Here is a 14772-nt window from a genome sequence, read left to right as displayed (position 1 = left end):
AACCTCCTCCTTCCTTTCTACTAGCTTTCAATATCATCTCAGAAATGCAAAAAAAAAACGTGATGGGACATGATGATTACTATTTCTTCTGTTTTATTACATTACCCATGCTAAAAAAAAACATGCTACACTTCACACTTAAAATATTAGAAGCCTGTACACAAATCCTGCATAATGGACATAGGAAGCACAGTAATATAGGCGAATTACCATAATTACAATCACGATCGTATAACAAGATTTCAAGAACAACTAAAACAACAGTAAAGAAACTATTAGTTAACACTTTGGTAGGAAATGCATCTAAAATTTGCTGTATTTCTTCATGCTTGGACTACTTTGCAAATGTAAGAATCTGAAATAGACGTCACAAATGTACGTCTGACATATTACATTCACCTAAATAAAAAAAGAACACTGACCTGGTTTTCAACTTCTCTATGCGTCGATTTTGCTCAATCTGTCTTATACGTAGCGCTCGCCAGTATAACCATCCATCCTAACAAGAACTTCTAGTTATGCATAGTGAGTTCTGAAGGACCTCCTACCTTCTCGGGATCGAGATCTTCAAGTGGACGAGGCGCCCGCAAATCGAGTTCGAATAACCAAGCTGGGTACTCAGAGTCCGGAAGTATTTTTGGGCCTGGTTCTTCACCTATACAAAAAACCGTAATGCTTCAGCATCAGCCAAATATCTGCAAGTTAAAAAAATAAAAAAGCAAGAGATGACTGTCAGACTAGTTTCTTATTCGATTACTGTTTGTCAGAATGGTACATCATCTATCTTCCTGCAATCTATAAAAAGTCGAAGACAAATATCTGCAGCTGTGCAAAAAAAAACCGAAGAAAAAATATTTGGAAAAATCTCCCTGCACTTAACTTCCTCATAGAACTAACTAGATCATTGATAGTTGCTATCTAAACGCTTGACTTTCGATGAAGAAAACAGAAAACAAACGAGAAGAAAACATTAAACCTTGGATAAAATAATTGATGCAGACATGAGTAGCAAGCTTCTCTGCGTCCTCTTCTATGGCACTCTTGTCTACCTTTGTAGGGACTACCTTGGTGCTGACTGAGGCGAAACTACGTTTTATCACAGCGCCTTAAATATACAAATTAAACATATAAAGGACTAACTAAACTACTATTCGTAAAATCGGGAAGATCTGATGACAACAAAAATACAAGCCACCTTTGGTTTCCCAATAACAGCCGTTATCGTAGCATTTTAAATGAGAATTGTTCGCTAGCATTTCTGCTTCTTCACCTTTTTCAGCGATACCCACAGCATATCCTTCCGCTAAGCGGATACCTATTCACCTATGCAGACGGAGTTATAAGGCTTATTTCTATCTCTTGCGGACGCGCTGCGAGGTGTAGCACAGCACTAAGAGTAACACCCGAAATTCGATGTTGATGATCCGACCACGTCTGAGTTAGCTCCCTAATCCATCTATGTACTACCCTCCCGAATCTCCCAAAAAAAAAAAAAATGCTCCGATTGTACTAAAATGGAGAGCAGATTGTTGTCCATCTTACCTTGCAAGATGGTATCACCGATTTGCCGACCAGAACTCAACAATGACCGAAGCATTCCTTAACATCGAAAACCATATAAAAGTAAATGAACAATGGAATTGCCGCTCCACACACAAAAAAAAAACCAAGTTGTACTCCAAAGGAATGCACCACAAATACCGAAATAAAATCCAAAGAATTGATAGTTATGTTTATTATTCTCATATATACAGCTAAAGATTATCGGACAATGAAAAGCTCACTATGTTAAATGATCCACACCAATGAAAAATTACCTAGAATGGGAAATCTCCAATTCATAAGTTGAATAATTGAAACATTTGAAATTGAGCATATGTTTGCACATAGGAAAAAAACAAATGTCAAAGAGACCACAAATGAAAGAATGAACTATGTTAATTTTGTACCACAGCAGATACACCGTGAATGCTAGATGAGTAATTATCGCAGTAAAAAAGAGGTAAAATGCATAATAACCTGAAACTCTCACGGAAATGTTAGTACAGTCGTCTACTTTTGTTCTAATACACTCAAAACACTAACACTACTCCGACTTTTCTTCGGCGGCTGGAATGCAGGAGGTGATGGAGGTCGCTTCTGCGCAGTAGGTGCATTATTCACATATAACTGCTTGGCACAAGATGCCCCTAGATGAAGATATAATGGACACAATGAAATTTTTCCAAGTAAAAAAAAACTACTTGTAGAAGTCCTACCTGGAAGTTCTTTGATGGCATTTGCGAGTCCAGCTTGTCCTAGAAGAGTTCTCGGTGCTTTGGGAACGACATTTACTGTGAGTTCCGATGATATTTGGACAGACCGTGCAGCAATATCAAATATATCGTCTTCTTCTTTCTCGTTGCAAATTTTTCTATATTCCTCTTCCTAAAACAAAAGAGAAAGTGCATGCTTGCACAACACAATTGCGCAAAAATACTCAGAGAGATGTTTCGAAAGCATCTATCGAACACAAACAATCTTCTTCATGAAGAAGGCAACAAAGAAAACTTACATGCTCCATCAGCCATTTGATGGCGCTAACTCTACGTGCGTGAGCCTGAGAAGATGTTTCACCCTCTTCTTCTTCTGCCTCTTCTGTCTGAGCGTCCTCACCTTCTATTATAGTCACGTCTTCGCGTAGTTTCAATCGGAACGTTCTATTTGTTTCTGTCCCAGCAAGGTCTCCATCGGCCAGTAACCTAAAATCCACCACTTCTTCAGCATCATTTACAACTTTTTAAGATCAAAAGAACTAGAATGATGGGAGTATTTAGTAGGAGGGACCTTACCTGTCTTGCAACTTAATAAGCTCCAAATGCTCCCTATCATTTTCCTGTTTTAACAGCAATCTGTGGTTTTGTCGTCTGATAGCCTCCGAATCAGGAACGTCGTCTGCGTCCCCTGCAGAAAATATAATTCGATGAGAAATTACAGAAAGAAAGAGGAAGAGAAACCTTCTTCAGCCTCATATTCGTTGGCAACATCTCTGTCATCATCAATGTCACTTCCAACATCGTCCCCAGAAAGCGATGCTTCGTCATCAAACCAGTTTTCGCGGTTTGCTCTGGAAAATGGAGGAAATTTGATTCTTGGACAACAGAAGACAACAAATCCAAAGAGAACTTCGTAGAATGAAATAAAGATGAGATGGATAACATAAATAATGCACTTAGCGTAGTCTCAAAAAAGAAACTAAAATTACTTTGGAAATGGTTAAAAGAAGCAAATGACGCCGACGTGATTCAATAGGCTGCAATTGGTATTTGAAACATACTTTCTGTGGAATTCATTCTTCTCAAGTCGCCTAATGACTGCCAACTCCTCATCGGAATCATCGGCCTCTTCTTCAATGTAGTTCCTTCCTAGAAATCAACACCAGTAAAAGTTCAAGAACTAACAGCTACTAAGCAACCAACTAAAGAACTAACAACAACCTGCAGAAATGCAGTATCAAAAAACTAACCATCCTCCTCGTCATTCACCTTTCCTTGTGCTACTTCGTCCAACTCTTCTTCCTCTTCCTCCTTTTCCCCTTCCTCTTCTTCTCCGTAAAGACCGTCCTGCTGCTCTTGTTCTTCCTCCTTGTCACTCTCTTCACTGTCAGAGTTAACGATAGTGCGCCGGAGAATTGTGAAATCTTCCTGAACATTTGGTCTTTCCATGGACAAATCTTCTTCGTGCGTTTTTTTGTCAGCAATCTAAAACAGGCGCTGAAGAACAAGGTGTTGGACAAAATGTGCTATAAGATTACATTTTCTTCGAAGATGCCATCAAGTTCTTCAGCGGAAGCAGGAGGATGTGCATCATCCTCATCATCAGATACAATGACTTTTCGCTTTCGTTTTTGTGTTGCATGGACTACCTCCTCATCCTCAGGTGAACTACTAAAAATATGAGTAGAATAAGAATACCTTGATGTGTCGAATATTAAAAAAACTGAAGAGATAACTATTTTCATTCCATCCAGGAATTCAGGAATATAGGTTTAGGATAGGAACAATAGTTAAGGTGTCACTGGTAACGAGAAAAACATCGACGAAAATCACCACGTCCAAAGCCGTACTGATTTTTTTTTTTTGAAAAGGTTCACTTTTCGGCACACTATTAGGAAATCTACGGCATAAATCTTGTGTTTGAATGAATCGTCCGATTTCAACACCACTTCCCAGTGAAATTATTGAAATTATGCTACAACTGAAATAATTCCTTAATATTCCACTACCAAATTTTTTCGCAATGAACCCCAAAATTAACCTTCATTTTGCTACCCAATCTTTCAATTATTCATTGTATTGTGACATTTCATAAAGAACACAAACCTTGACCTTACGACCTCTCCTAGAGGCTCTACAGTTGGCTTTGTTAGATTTTGAGTATCAAATCTGCCGGAGCAAAGCATTAACATGTCATCCTCGCACGAATCTTTAAAGGGATCCATATCGCCGAAGGTCCCAATGTTGACAAATTCTGAAAATGTGTCAGATTTTTCCTCAGATCATATAAGTGAGAGTTCACTATAGCATTAATGTGTTTTTGGTGTCGAGTCTAAACAGAACAACTTGAAAGCGACTGCAGTGAATAGCTTCCAGACTTCCCTGACAAAGCAGCTTTTTTCATTCGCGACTGCACCGCAAAGCGATAGTTTTATTGGTGAAAAAACAACGTTCGTCACCGCATCTACGACATGTACACTCAGCAAAACAAGAAAGATTAGTAAAACACCAACCAGGGGCCTCCAAACTAGCCGGTACTTCTTGACTGCTTTTTTCTTGCGAAAGCCTAGAGAGATTTCTTAGAATTTATATCGTTCATGAAAAAAATTCACTAACTACAGGTACGAAGGCTCTGTCGGAACAAAATGTTTGAATCTGAGTTGTCATCAATCTTGTCGAATGCTGATGCATGAATGAGTAAATTTGAATTTATAATCCAGAGGTATGGAGGACGCATTAAAGTTAGTTAAACCATCCAAAATGCAACAGCAGTACAAAACACAGCAGCTGCGAATTTTGGACAGGACCACGACTTCATCTTTGGCGGAATAGCAGTATCTGAACTGCTGTTTAGGACTGCTACTCGCTGAAACACTAGGATTACTGCTTAGAGATTACGCTGTCAAGACGTGATGAGAACTCTTCCTCAAAAGTTTTGTACGGACATTGCCTTCAAGAATACATTGGGATAATTCGAAATAAGCGGGAAACCAACTTATCACCGAACCACTGCGAAAGCGAATTAGGGAATGTAGGTTGAGTCATGTTAGGAGTAGATTGTGAGTCGAAGTCTTCGTCCAACATTAGGTTGAGACTCTAAAGATCTTCGAGATTTTCCTGCTTGACTCGTCATCCAGCACTTCTCGGCGAGCAACAAACACAAGTATTCTTCAGCAGAAAACAGAACAAACTCGGACAAAGCGACGAAAAAAAGGCGCGTTTTAGGTCTCTTGCCTGCTGTAGGTGTTAATGTTATTAAACAAGTCTAATAAAACCTACCTCTACGGGATGAAGTATCGTTCCCGAAGTTGGATTGACCTAAACAAAAGTCAACTAGTTTCTAAGTAAGTATTTCAAGATATAATCAGCAAATCATACCTCAACGTCATGATGCACCTTGTTAGTTCCATTATCCCCCTGAAAACAAAAATATTAGCAACATTTACCTATATTTCTGTAGTCAAAAGGCCAGTTATATATCTACTTTCCATATTGCAAACTGGAACAGAAAAGCATACTTGATGTAACTTATCGCTATCTTTGATTGAACTGCCAGCAGTTGAAGCGCCATCAAACAAGTCAACAGATTCCGGCAAGTCCTCCCCAATACCATCCGGCTACAGAAAGAGACTCAGAAATGTATCTATGCGCACGTATCAACAAACTTACCCTTTTATCAAATGTCTCTTCCCCTTTGCCTTCCTCTTCACCGTCTTCAGTGCCACTTGCTGAACTATCCGATTTGCTTTCCCCTTTTTCTTCTTCTTCATCGTCGCCATTGTAGTCCTCATCTTCTTCACTGTCTTCATCGCTACAAAGAGGTTTCCTCACACGCCTGAAGCACTCAAGTAATGGGAACACCTGAGTACTGTTTTCATAAAGAAAAAATATGATGTCAGAACGGACTTCTCTTCCTTCAACGACTTTTTTGTGCCAGGCTCCTCCTCTTCTTCATCTAAAAGATCTTCGTTATCCTCCATATACAGTTCCTTTCGTTTTGCCAATCCAATCCTCCTTCTTTCGGCCAGCTTCTTTTCGAGGGCTTGTTTTAGAATTTTTTGACTGGCAACTAAAGCGTCTAACACTTGTTAAGGTCCTCCAATTAATGATTATCCATATTTTAGTTGAGAAATTGGGCAGACAGTAATGTGTAATAACTTACCGCTAGGCGGTAAATTTCTTGAAGAACTTTGTCCTTTACAAGATTTTCTGCAAATTTAAGAAAGTTAAGCGTGTATGCATACACGGCACCTAAAAGCACAACTCACGCCTTCTGCTCCGATTTCGCTGCATCTGTTTTAATACCGGGAAATCTCTTCTTCAACCATGCAATTTCTTCAGCTCTGTCCTTGAATAAACCTATGGGCCTCGCAGATTAGCAGAATGGGAAAGAAAACTAAAATGATTTCCTAACCTCCTCGGTACACAGGTCAACAACGCAGCTTTGTTTTGCTGTGAGCTTTGGAAGTTGCAAATTTGCAAGGGCCAATCGTCGATTCAACCTTCTTGCTTTCCCTTCGTTCCTCACCGTTTCGGTGCATGCAGGAGGCAGAACGTCAGAATTGTTCTCCTGCAAATCCTCAGCCGAGAACTGTATAGCTAATGAGGAGGTCGAATTGGTCGATGTTTGAGACGCTTGAGAATCTGCCGTGTCATCGTGCGCAGATCCGTCGCATTCGACTTCCATTCTAAGACCAAAACCTACTTTTAGTAGTTTAACAACGGGAAGAAAAAGAATGAAATAAAAAGCAGAAGAAAACATATACATATACGAAGACTTTACATACACTGACGAGCAACAACAATTACATAACATTCGCTTTTAGAATGTAATGTATAGTTATTTCAAAACGACAGCACGGCAGTTGCGCAAGCGACTCCGCTCGAAGCGGTGCGGTGAAGACAGCGGTTGGAATCGAGGTGGGAACATGGCGAACTGCAGAGATGGGTGGCGGTAGCGAGGATCCCTACACGATCCCAGCCACTTGCGCAACTGTCGTGCTGTCGTTTTGAAATAACTACACATTACATTCTAAAAAAAATTCTACATTTTAAAGGCATAGGATGGAGAACAGATGAAGGAATCATTCAAATGCAAATCAAAAGTAAGGTCAATTCCTGGAGCATAGGACATAATTCGGTCATTGATGAAATAAATCTTATAAACTACTAAATTTCTGCTAGTGTAGTGCTGACATGCGCACAGTGAACACAAGAAGCTTCTAGCGGAACCGGTCTTATCTTTTTGTTGCGGGTCTTATCATTCTCCTGCTCTCATTAATCTTAAAAGAGTTTGCTTGCACCACAAGTAAACATTTATCTAACATATAATCATTTAAATAAGACACCTTTCGCTGGGTCTAGGAGGATGACCCGGCGAAAATTTGTATTTAAACGGAATTGACTTGGTTATTTTGTACGAATATGTGAAAACAACGGACACACAAAGGTATGCATCGTACTTTTAAAATATCGTAGTGCGGTCCGTTTTGTTGCTTATAGGCCATGTTGTGCCCGACCCATATGTTTTACTGAGTGATTGGGATCTGCGAACGATTGATGTACTTACTTTGTCCAACATGCTTCCTCTGTTCATTGCCTCCAATCAAAATGTTTGTTGCAGTGGTTATTCAAATGAAACGAACTCTTGCAAGCAAAATTTCGGTGCTGGTACTGCGCTGTTCAAATTAATGCAGAGACATGGCAGAACAACAATTTGGGCACCTCTGGAACGTTAAAGAATAATGAGGGAAATCGCAGAATTTACTCGAAACCTGCTTGAGGACATCGGCTCATCGGTTCTGAGTTGCAATCGAAACATGGAAATCAAGATTTTCGTCCTAACAGACAGCAATAAGCAGCACAACGTTTGTTCAACCACAGTCCTCCTAGGTTAACTCACTGGGTCATCTATTCGCAAGCAGCTACTGCTTTTGTGTGAGAATCTCAAAGCAGTAATGAGTGGTCATGGAAGAAAAAAAATGAAAAGATCAGGTTCAACCCGCTTCTACGCTTCAAAGAAATCAATTAAGGTTCTTAGTACAGCTTCTGAAGGAATTCCCTACCTTTTCAATCAAAAGGAGTTCTGTGTGGTCCGTACATATATCTCCCGATTGACGGCAATCTTTATTTCGATTTCGGGGCAATGTTTCGCTAGCTGACTGCTTAATGTCTCAGGAAAATGAAACAGAAAAAGCGCAGCCGGTCTTTGTAACATACCAATTTTCGAAATTGCCAACAAATATGCCCCCTCCACCGAGTTGATCTAGGAGAAGTCATCACATCCGCAGGATGTTCTTTTCTCTGTCACTATTCGGTGAACGTTACAGAAGCACAGCAAACTACCATGACCATCACCCAAATCACCACAACTGCAATCTCAGCTCCCGAGGACTGTATGTTGAACTACGCAAAGCCCACACTCGACATGAGCATAACCTAATTCAAAACCAAAAGAAAGAAAAAAGGAGGCAAACACAGCATTGTACAACGTTCCGCAAGGCGGCCCAACAAAGTGCACTCTTGGGACCCGGTGCGGGACAGTTTGGCGCAATGCCAATCCGTTTAAATCTGGCGCCTACCGTAGTCGCTGCGTATCGCCACACTTAACGGGGTGCAGTTCGTCGTGACAAGAATCGCATTCCATCGCAGCTCCACTACTTGATCGCCGCCTCGCTTGTGCGGTTGTGGGCCCTTGTTAAGTTCGTCAAGGAAGTTGCCGTGAGCAACACAAACAGCTTAAAAAATGGTAAGACTTTAACATATCCTTGCTGTGATGCATCCGTTACAGGATCTGTTTATTTCCTGGAGGTTCTTGTATGGCGTCCTAAGCCTTATCCCTTCCTTCTTATCCTTAACCGCTTTCATTTTTGTTTTTCTCTTTTGTTTTTCAACTAACCTCTCATTCAATTAAGGTGAACTTCACTATCGATGAGATCCGTGCTCTTATGGATCGCAAAAAAAATATTCGCAACATGTCCGTTATCGCCCACGTCGACCATGGAAAATCCACCCTCACTGACTCACTAGTCTCAAAAGCTGGTATCATTGCCGGAGCCAAAGCTGGAGAGACTCGCTTTACTGACACCCGAAAAGACGAGCAGGAGCGATGTATCACCATCAAGTCCACGTACGTCGTTGACAGCGTCACTGCGCTTTTTATAATGTTGACATTGTTCTATTTTTACTTTATTTCCAGCGCTATTTCTATGTTCTTCGAACTCGATGAGAAAGATCTGAACTTCATCAAGGGCGATAATCAAGTTGAGCTCAACGAGATTGACGGAAAGAAGCAAAAATTCAACGGTTTCCTTATCAACTTGATCGATTCTCCTGGTCACGTTGACTTCTCTTCCGAAGTAACTGCAGCTCTTCGTGTTACCGATGGAGCGTTGGTTGTGGTCGATTGCGTTTCCGGTTAGTCTGGAATCATAATGTTGTGAAATAAGAACCATGGATGGATTGCGAAATCCAACATTTTTTTTTGTTTGCAGGAGTGTGTGTCCAAACCGAAACCGTACTTCGTCAGGCAATTGCAGAGCGTATCAAGCCCATTCTGTTCATGAACAAGATGGATCGTGCTCTTCTTGAATTACAATTAGGAGCTGAAGAATTATTCCAGACCTTCCAACGTATCGTAGAAAACATCAACGTTATCATTGCCACCTACGGTGACGACGATGGACCGATGGGAGCAATCATGGTCGACCCATCTGTAGGAAACGTTGGGTTCGGTTCTGGTCTTCACGGATGGGCGTTCACTCTCAAACAGTTTGCTGAGATGTACGCTGACAAGTTCGGAGTCCAGGTTGGAGCCCTTATTGGTTGCGAGTTACTTTCAGTTTCAAGATCTGGGGTTAATGAACGTCAAACGGGGCACGACACGCTATGATTGAAAGAAAGTTAGGGTGGTGCATCTTTATATGGTTACTCTGTGGGATATTACTCTGTATGTGACTACGAAATCCATTATTCTGCGGGTCTTGCGCTACCTTTCAAATGCGCTTTTTCTGTTCTAGCAGTGATGTGGTTGAAATATTTTTTAAGTCTGTGATTCTGCAGTTCGCTGCAGTCTGTAAAATGTTCAATGAACCTACAAGGCGATTTTCTTCTTTTTGCTTATTGAACGGACGGTGTACTTGATGCGTGCGGATCGAAATCGATTGTCTCTCTGCGAGTACTGGATATTGAATTGAGAGATTTCTATATGCTGTGCAGTTGTCAAAACATTAGATTCACCTCTGATTCTTTCGTAATTCCAAAACAATAATAGAAGATAACAACAGCAATGTGTTGCATATTCAGTGGAAGTGATTTTTTGCAACACAGAAAATGGGGGTTCATTACTCCCTACTTCCGACTCAAATTGTCTAGAAAAAATCTCATAAGTAGGCGTTGATAACATAGAAAATGAGTGTGTTGCGACCACGCGACAAACGATACCAGCGACGATTCTTAAAGGCATCACCCCACGAATCTGAGGTGGGATGGATTTCAGGTGGAGTATTCATATACGGGATCGTAGATTAAGGAGAGGGGGTGATTCCGTCCATTTCTTCCTAATTGCTGTAAAAAACGGCCCCGAAGATGCTGCGCGTGCATAAGGCTGGCCCGCTTCAGTCGAACTCCTTGTAGAAAATAGTGAACATAACACGCGAGGCCGTATCTTCCGGGCCGTTTTTTTACGGTAATTAGGAGGAAATGGACGGAATCACCCCTTCTCCATAATCTACTATCCCGCATACGAATACTCCACCTGAAATCCGTACCACCTCAGATTCGAGGAGTGATACCTTTAAGTTCCAGCTTACCTAAAGACAAAAAATCTCTACCAGTAGCTTGTGTAGCGTAACTGTGCTACTTCTGAATATCAAACTGTTTCATTTGCATCCAAGCCTATGTATCGGATCAAACTCAAATAGACCTACCTTTCACTCAAACTCATATCAGAAATTCGTAGTTTTGTTTGCGGAATAGATAATTTTGCATTTTTTCCTGTTAAACAACGAGTAATTATTGACAGCTAACAAACTAGTCTGTTGTATGAAAATCTGCGCAAATCCGTTTTATTCATTTCCTTTTTCAGGTTACTGTTTGTTCATGCCAATGCCCCAGAGCTTCAATCTACAGGGGTTTTGATACCTGAAATTTGGGTTAGTGTCGTTTTTTCAGGTCGACAAATTGATGAAGAACCTGTGGGGTGATCGATTCTTCGACCTGAAGACAAAGAAGTGGAGCTCTAGTCAAACCGAAGGTTCAAGACGAGGTTTCTGCCAGTTTGTGTTGGATCCTATCTTCAAGGTATCTTCCGCTTTGCTCGTCGAAGATCAACCTCACAGTAGAAATAATTGCATTCTATTCGTTTAGGTGTTCGATGCTATCATGAACGTGAAGAAGGACCAGGTCGACGATCTTGTTGTTAAGCTTGGCATCAAGCTCGCTCACGATGAGAAGGATCTTGAGGGCAAACCTCTTATGAAGGTTTGGTATCCAACATTGTTTGTCTTTTTGTCGTATTTCCCTCGGTAGTTAGAACTTCACGGAGCTTTCTAATTAAGGTGTTCATGAGGAAGTGGCTGCCAGCCGGAGACACTATGCTTCAAATGATTTGTATCCATCTACCCTCTCCGGTAACAGCTCAAAGGTATAGAATGGAAATGCTGTACGAGGGACCTCACGATGACGAGGCTGCTGTTGCAATCAAGAACTGCGACCCCAACGGACCTCTCATGATGTACGTGTCGAAGATGGTACCGACTTCCGACAAGGGACGTTTCTACGCTTTCGGACGAGTTTTCTCCGGAAAAGTGGCCACTGGTATGAAGGCCCGCATTCAAGGACCCAACTATGTGCCCGGAAAGAAAGAAGACCTGTACGAGAAGACTATTCAACGAACAATCCTTATGATGGGTCGCTACATCGAGCCCATCGAGGATATCCCGTCTGGAAATATCGCTGGTCTTGTTGGCGTTGACCAATACCTCGTTAAAGGTGGAACCATCACTACTTACAAGGATGCGCACAACATGCGTGTGATGAAATTCTCTGTCTCACCAGTCGTCCGCGTTGCTGTCGAAGCTAAGAACCCCGCTGACTTGCCCAAATTGGTGGGTTTTTGCGTTTCTTTTTTTCGTGAATTATGTCTGATTTTCAAATTTACCACCGAACTGCGGACTAAATACTTTCATTTGAGAAAGAAAAATCGGTGAACGATGATAGATAACGTGTTTGAACGAGTAGATTTTTTGATGATTATGTTTTGGAAATATCGAATTCCCAGTTAAAGGCATCACCCCACGAATCTGAGGTGGTGCAGATTTCAGGTGGAGTATTCGTATACGGGATGGGAGACTACGGAGAGGGAGGTGATTCCGTCCATTTCTTGCTAATTGCTGTAAAAAAACGGCCCGGAATATGCGGCGCCGCACAAGACTTGCGCGCTCCAATCGAACATCTTGTACAAAATGGTGCGCCAAAACGAATATCTTCCGGCCGTTTTTTACGGCAATTAGGAAAAATGGACGGAACACCCCCCTCTCCGTAGTCTCCCAACATCTGTACGAATACTCCACCTGAAATTAAAAATATTCTGTTCTTCATCTCTTTGTACTATCCTAATATGACCTTACTTTTTTCAGGTAGAAGGATTGAAGCGTCTGGCCAAGTCCGATCCTATGGTGCAGTGCATCTTTGAGGAGTCTGGAGAGCATATCATCGCGGGAGCTGGTGAACTTCATCTGGAGATCTGTTTGAAAGATCTTGAAGAGGACCACGCCTGTATTCCCCTGAAGAAGTCCGATCCTGTTGTGTCTTATCGTGAGACCGTTTCAGAAGAATCCAATCAGGTCTGCTTGTCCAAATCACCCAACAAGCACAACCGTCTTCATGCCACCGCCAAACCTATGCCCGATGGTCTAGCCGACGATATCGAGAACGGAACTGTAAACGCTCGTGATGAGTTCAAGGCTCGTGCCAAGATCCTGGCTGAGAAGTACGACTACGACGTTACTGAAGCTCGTAAGATCTGGTGCTTCGGCCCTGATGGAACTGGTCCTAACATTCTTGTTGATATCACCAAGGGAGTGCAGTACTTGAACGAAATCAAGGACTCAGTCGTCGCAGGTTTCCAATGGGCTACCAGAGAAGGAGTGTTGTGCGACGAACACATGCGTGGAATCCGCTTCGATATCCACGATGTGACACTCCATGCTGATGCAATCCACAGAGGTGGTGGTCAAATCATTCCAACTGCTCGTCGTGTCATCTACGCCTCAGTTCTCACTGCCGCTCCTCGTCTTTTGGAACCGGTGTATCTTGTTGAAATTCAATGCCCTGAAGTCGCCGTTGGTGGTATTTACGGTGTGCTCAACCGTAGAAGAGGACACGTCTTTGAAGAATCCCAAGTTGCTGGAACTCCCATGTTCGTCGTCAAGGCTTATCTTCCTGTCAACGAGTCCTTCGGTAATTTCCACTTTTTGGTTCATACAGTGTTAAAAAGAACCAGTCGTTAGATTAGAAGTGTTGCTTAGGTTTTTGTTAAAGAGAAAGTTGAGATGTTTCAGGTATTAACAGGAAAGTTGATTTTTGTTCTTGAACACCAGTAGCTGCTTCGAGTGTGTGTTATGTTAGTCCTTCACCACTGTGTATCTAAAATGTAGTTTCCTTTCTCTCTAAGGTAGATTCTAGTTGATAAATGAAGTAGTAGAAGTTATTTGAAGATAATATCTCTCAAGGCTCCTTGCTTCACTGAGTATTAGCGAACTCAGCAAAAATAATCCGTGCAATTTTCACTTCTCACATCCGACTCTACCAAATTTTTTTCTAGGTTTCACTGCCGATCTTCGCTCGAATACCGGTGGACAGGCCTTCCCTCAATGCGTATTCGATCACTGGCAAGTTCTTCCTGGTGACCCACTCGAAGCTGGAACTAAGCCGAACCAAGTCGTTGTTGAGACCAGGAAACGTAAAGGACTCAAGGAGGGCGTGCCTGCTCTTGACAACTACCTTGACAAACTGTAAATCTATTGTTCCGGCTTGTTGTTACCGAAGTTATCTAATAAAAACGGTTGTTGATCGAACTGTTCCAAAAAATATTTCAAATTCTCTGATTGTTTCTATTTATGTGAAATTTTTAAATAAATTTGTATAGCTTCGCCCAGTTTTCAGTCGAGGACGTATTATTAGGGTTTGAGAAATTTGTTTCTTTTTGGCTTTTTTTTTGTTATTGACTTCATCCTTGAAATAAGGGAGGGGAGGTATACTCGCGGGCCATCTTCAGCCTGTGGCCTATTGATCGTCAGGCGCAGTTTGCAGTCGTTCTGCGTGGTCCTCGTGAATGGAGGTCGCGTGCATTGCCGCAATGACTCATGCAAATTGTGTACGCACAATCACTGTTACGTCGTGTCTGAAGTTTTTGCATGAGCGTGTCTGTTTAAGACTCGTTCGTTTCTTGTCTCATAACGTCTGTTGGAATTGGAGTAGACTCTACTCAATCTTCTTGAAATATGTCCAGGAGTTG

At 41.7% G+C, this 14772-nt stretch overlaps 3 protein-coding genes across 7 annotated transcripts; 1 reads left to right on the top strand and 2 right to left on the bottom strand.

Annotated features, from left to right (window-relative positions):
• Positions 1-303: 303 nt before the first annotated feature.
• On the bottom strand, positions 304-1746 carry RB195_005614 (uncharacterized protein; the record flags this gene model as incomplete). 2 transcript variants are annotated; one of them, XM_064178222.1, is made up of 6 exons in its annotated part: positions 304-355; positions 423-499; positions 549-655; positions 977-1105; positions 1543-1599; positions 1668-1746. In XM_064178222.1, the coding sequence occupies 6 exons, from the start codon at positions 1744-1746 to the stop codon at positions 304-306; spliced, it is 501 nt and encodes a 166-aa protein (XP_064035292.1). The 2 variants fall into 2 exon arrangements, with proteins under 2 accessions (XP_064035292.1, XP_064035293.1); XM_064178223.1 differs by lacking the exon at positions 1668-1746 and having other exon boundaries at positions 1543-1597.
• A 237-nt stretch (positions 1747-1983) lies between these two features.
• Positions 1984-6942, bottom strand: RB195_005613 (uncharacterized protein; the record flags this gene model as incomplete). Of its 3 annotated transcripts, none has more annotated exons than XM_064178220.1 (20): positions 1984-2019; positions 2086-2189; positions 2259-2427; positions 2555-2741; positions 2832-2943; positions 2997-3106; positions 3317-3404; positions 3506-3740; positions 3794-3926; positions 4362-4509; positions 4769-4821; positions 5251-5351; positions 5535-5573; positions 5634-5672; positions 5774-5872; positions 5925-6090; positions 6162-6324; positions 6418-6464; positions 6524-6603; positions 6670-6942. In XM_064178220.1, the coding sequence occupies 20 exons, from the start codon at positions 6940-6942 to the stop codon at positions 1984-1986; spliced, it is 2382 nt and encodes a 793-aa protein (XP_064035289.1). The 3 variants fall into 3 exon arrangements, with proteins under 3 accessions (XP_064035289.1, XP_064035290.1, XP_064035291.1); XM_064178219.1 differs by having other exon boundaries at positions 4368-4509; XM_064178218.1 differs by lacking the exon at positions 1984-2019 and having other exon boundaries at positions 2053-2189.
• A 1132-nt stretch (positions 6943-8074) lies between these two features.
• RB195_005612 (uncharacterized protein) lies at positions 8075-14273 on the top strand (the record flags this gene model as incomplete). Of its 2 annotated transcripts, none has more annotated exons than XM_064178217.1 (9): positions 8075-8122; positions 9170-9384; positions 9454-9671; positions 9749-10062; positions 11427-11555; positions 11622-11735; positions 11813-12361; positions 12893-13715; positions 14080-14273. In XM_064178217.1, 9 exons carry the CDS (start codon positions 8075-8077, stop codon positions 14271-14273), a joined length of 2604 nt encoding a protein of 867 aa, XP_064035288.1. The 2 variants fall into 2 exon arrangements, with proteins under 2 accessions (XP_064035288.1, XP_013298938.1); XM_013443484.2 differs by lacking the exon at positions 8075-8122 and adding an exon at positions 9001-9003.
• Between the last annotated feature and the right edge of the window lie 499 nt (positions 14274-14772).

The sequence above is a fragment of the Necator americanus genome, chromosome I (genome assembly GCF_031761385.1).
Source record: "Necator americanus strain Aroian chromosome I, whole genome shotgun sequence".
NCBI classification, from domain to species: domain Eukaryota; kingdom Metazoa; phylum Nematoda; class Chromadorea; order Rhabditida; family Ancylostomatidae; genus Necator; species Necator americanus.
The sequence above is the reverse complement of the archived record's forward strand: the minus strand, read 5'-3'. Positions and strand labels throughout refer to the sequence as shown.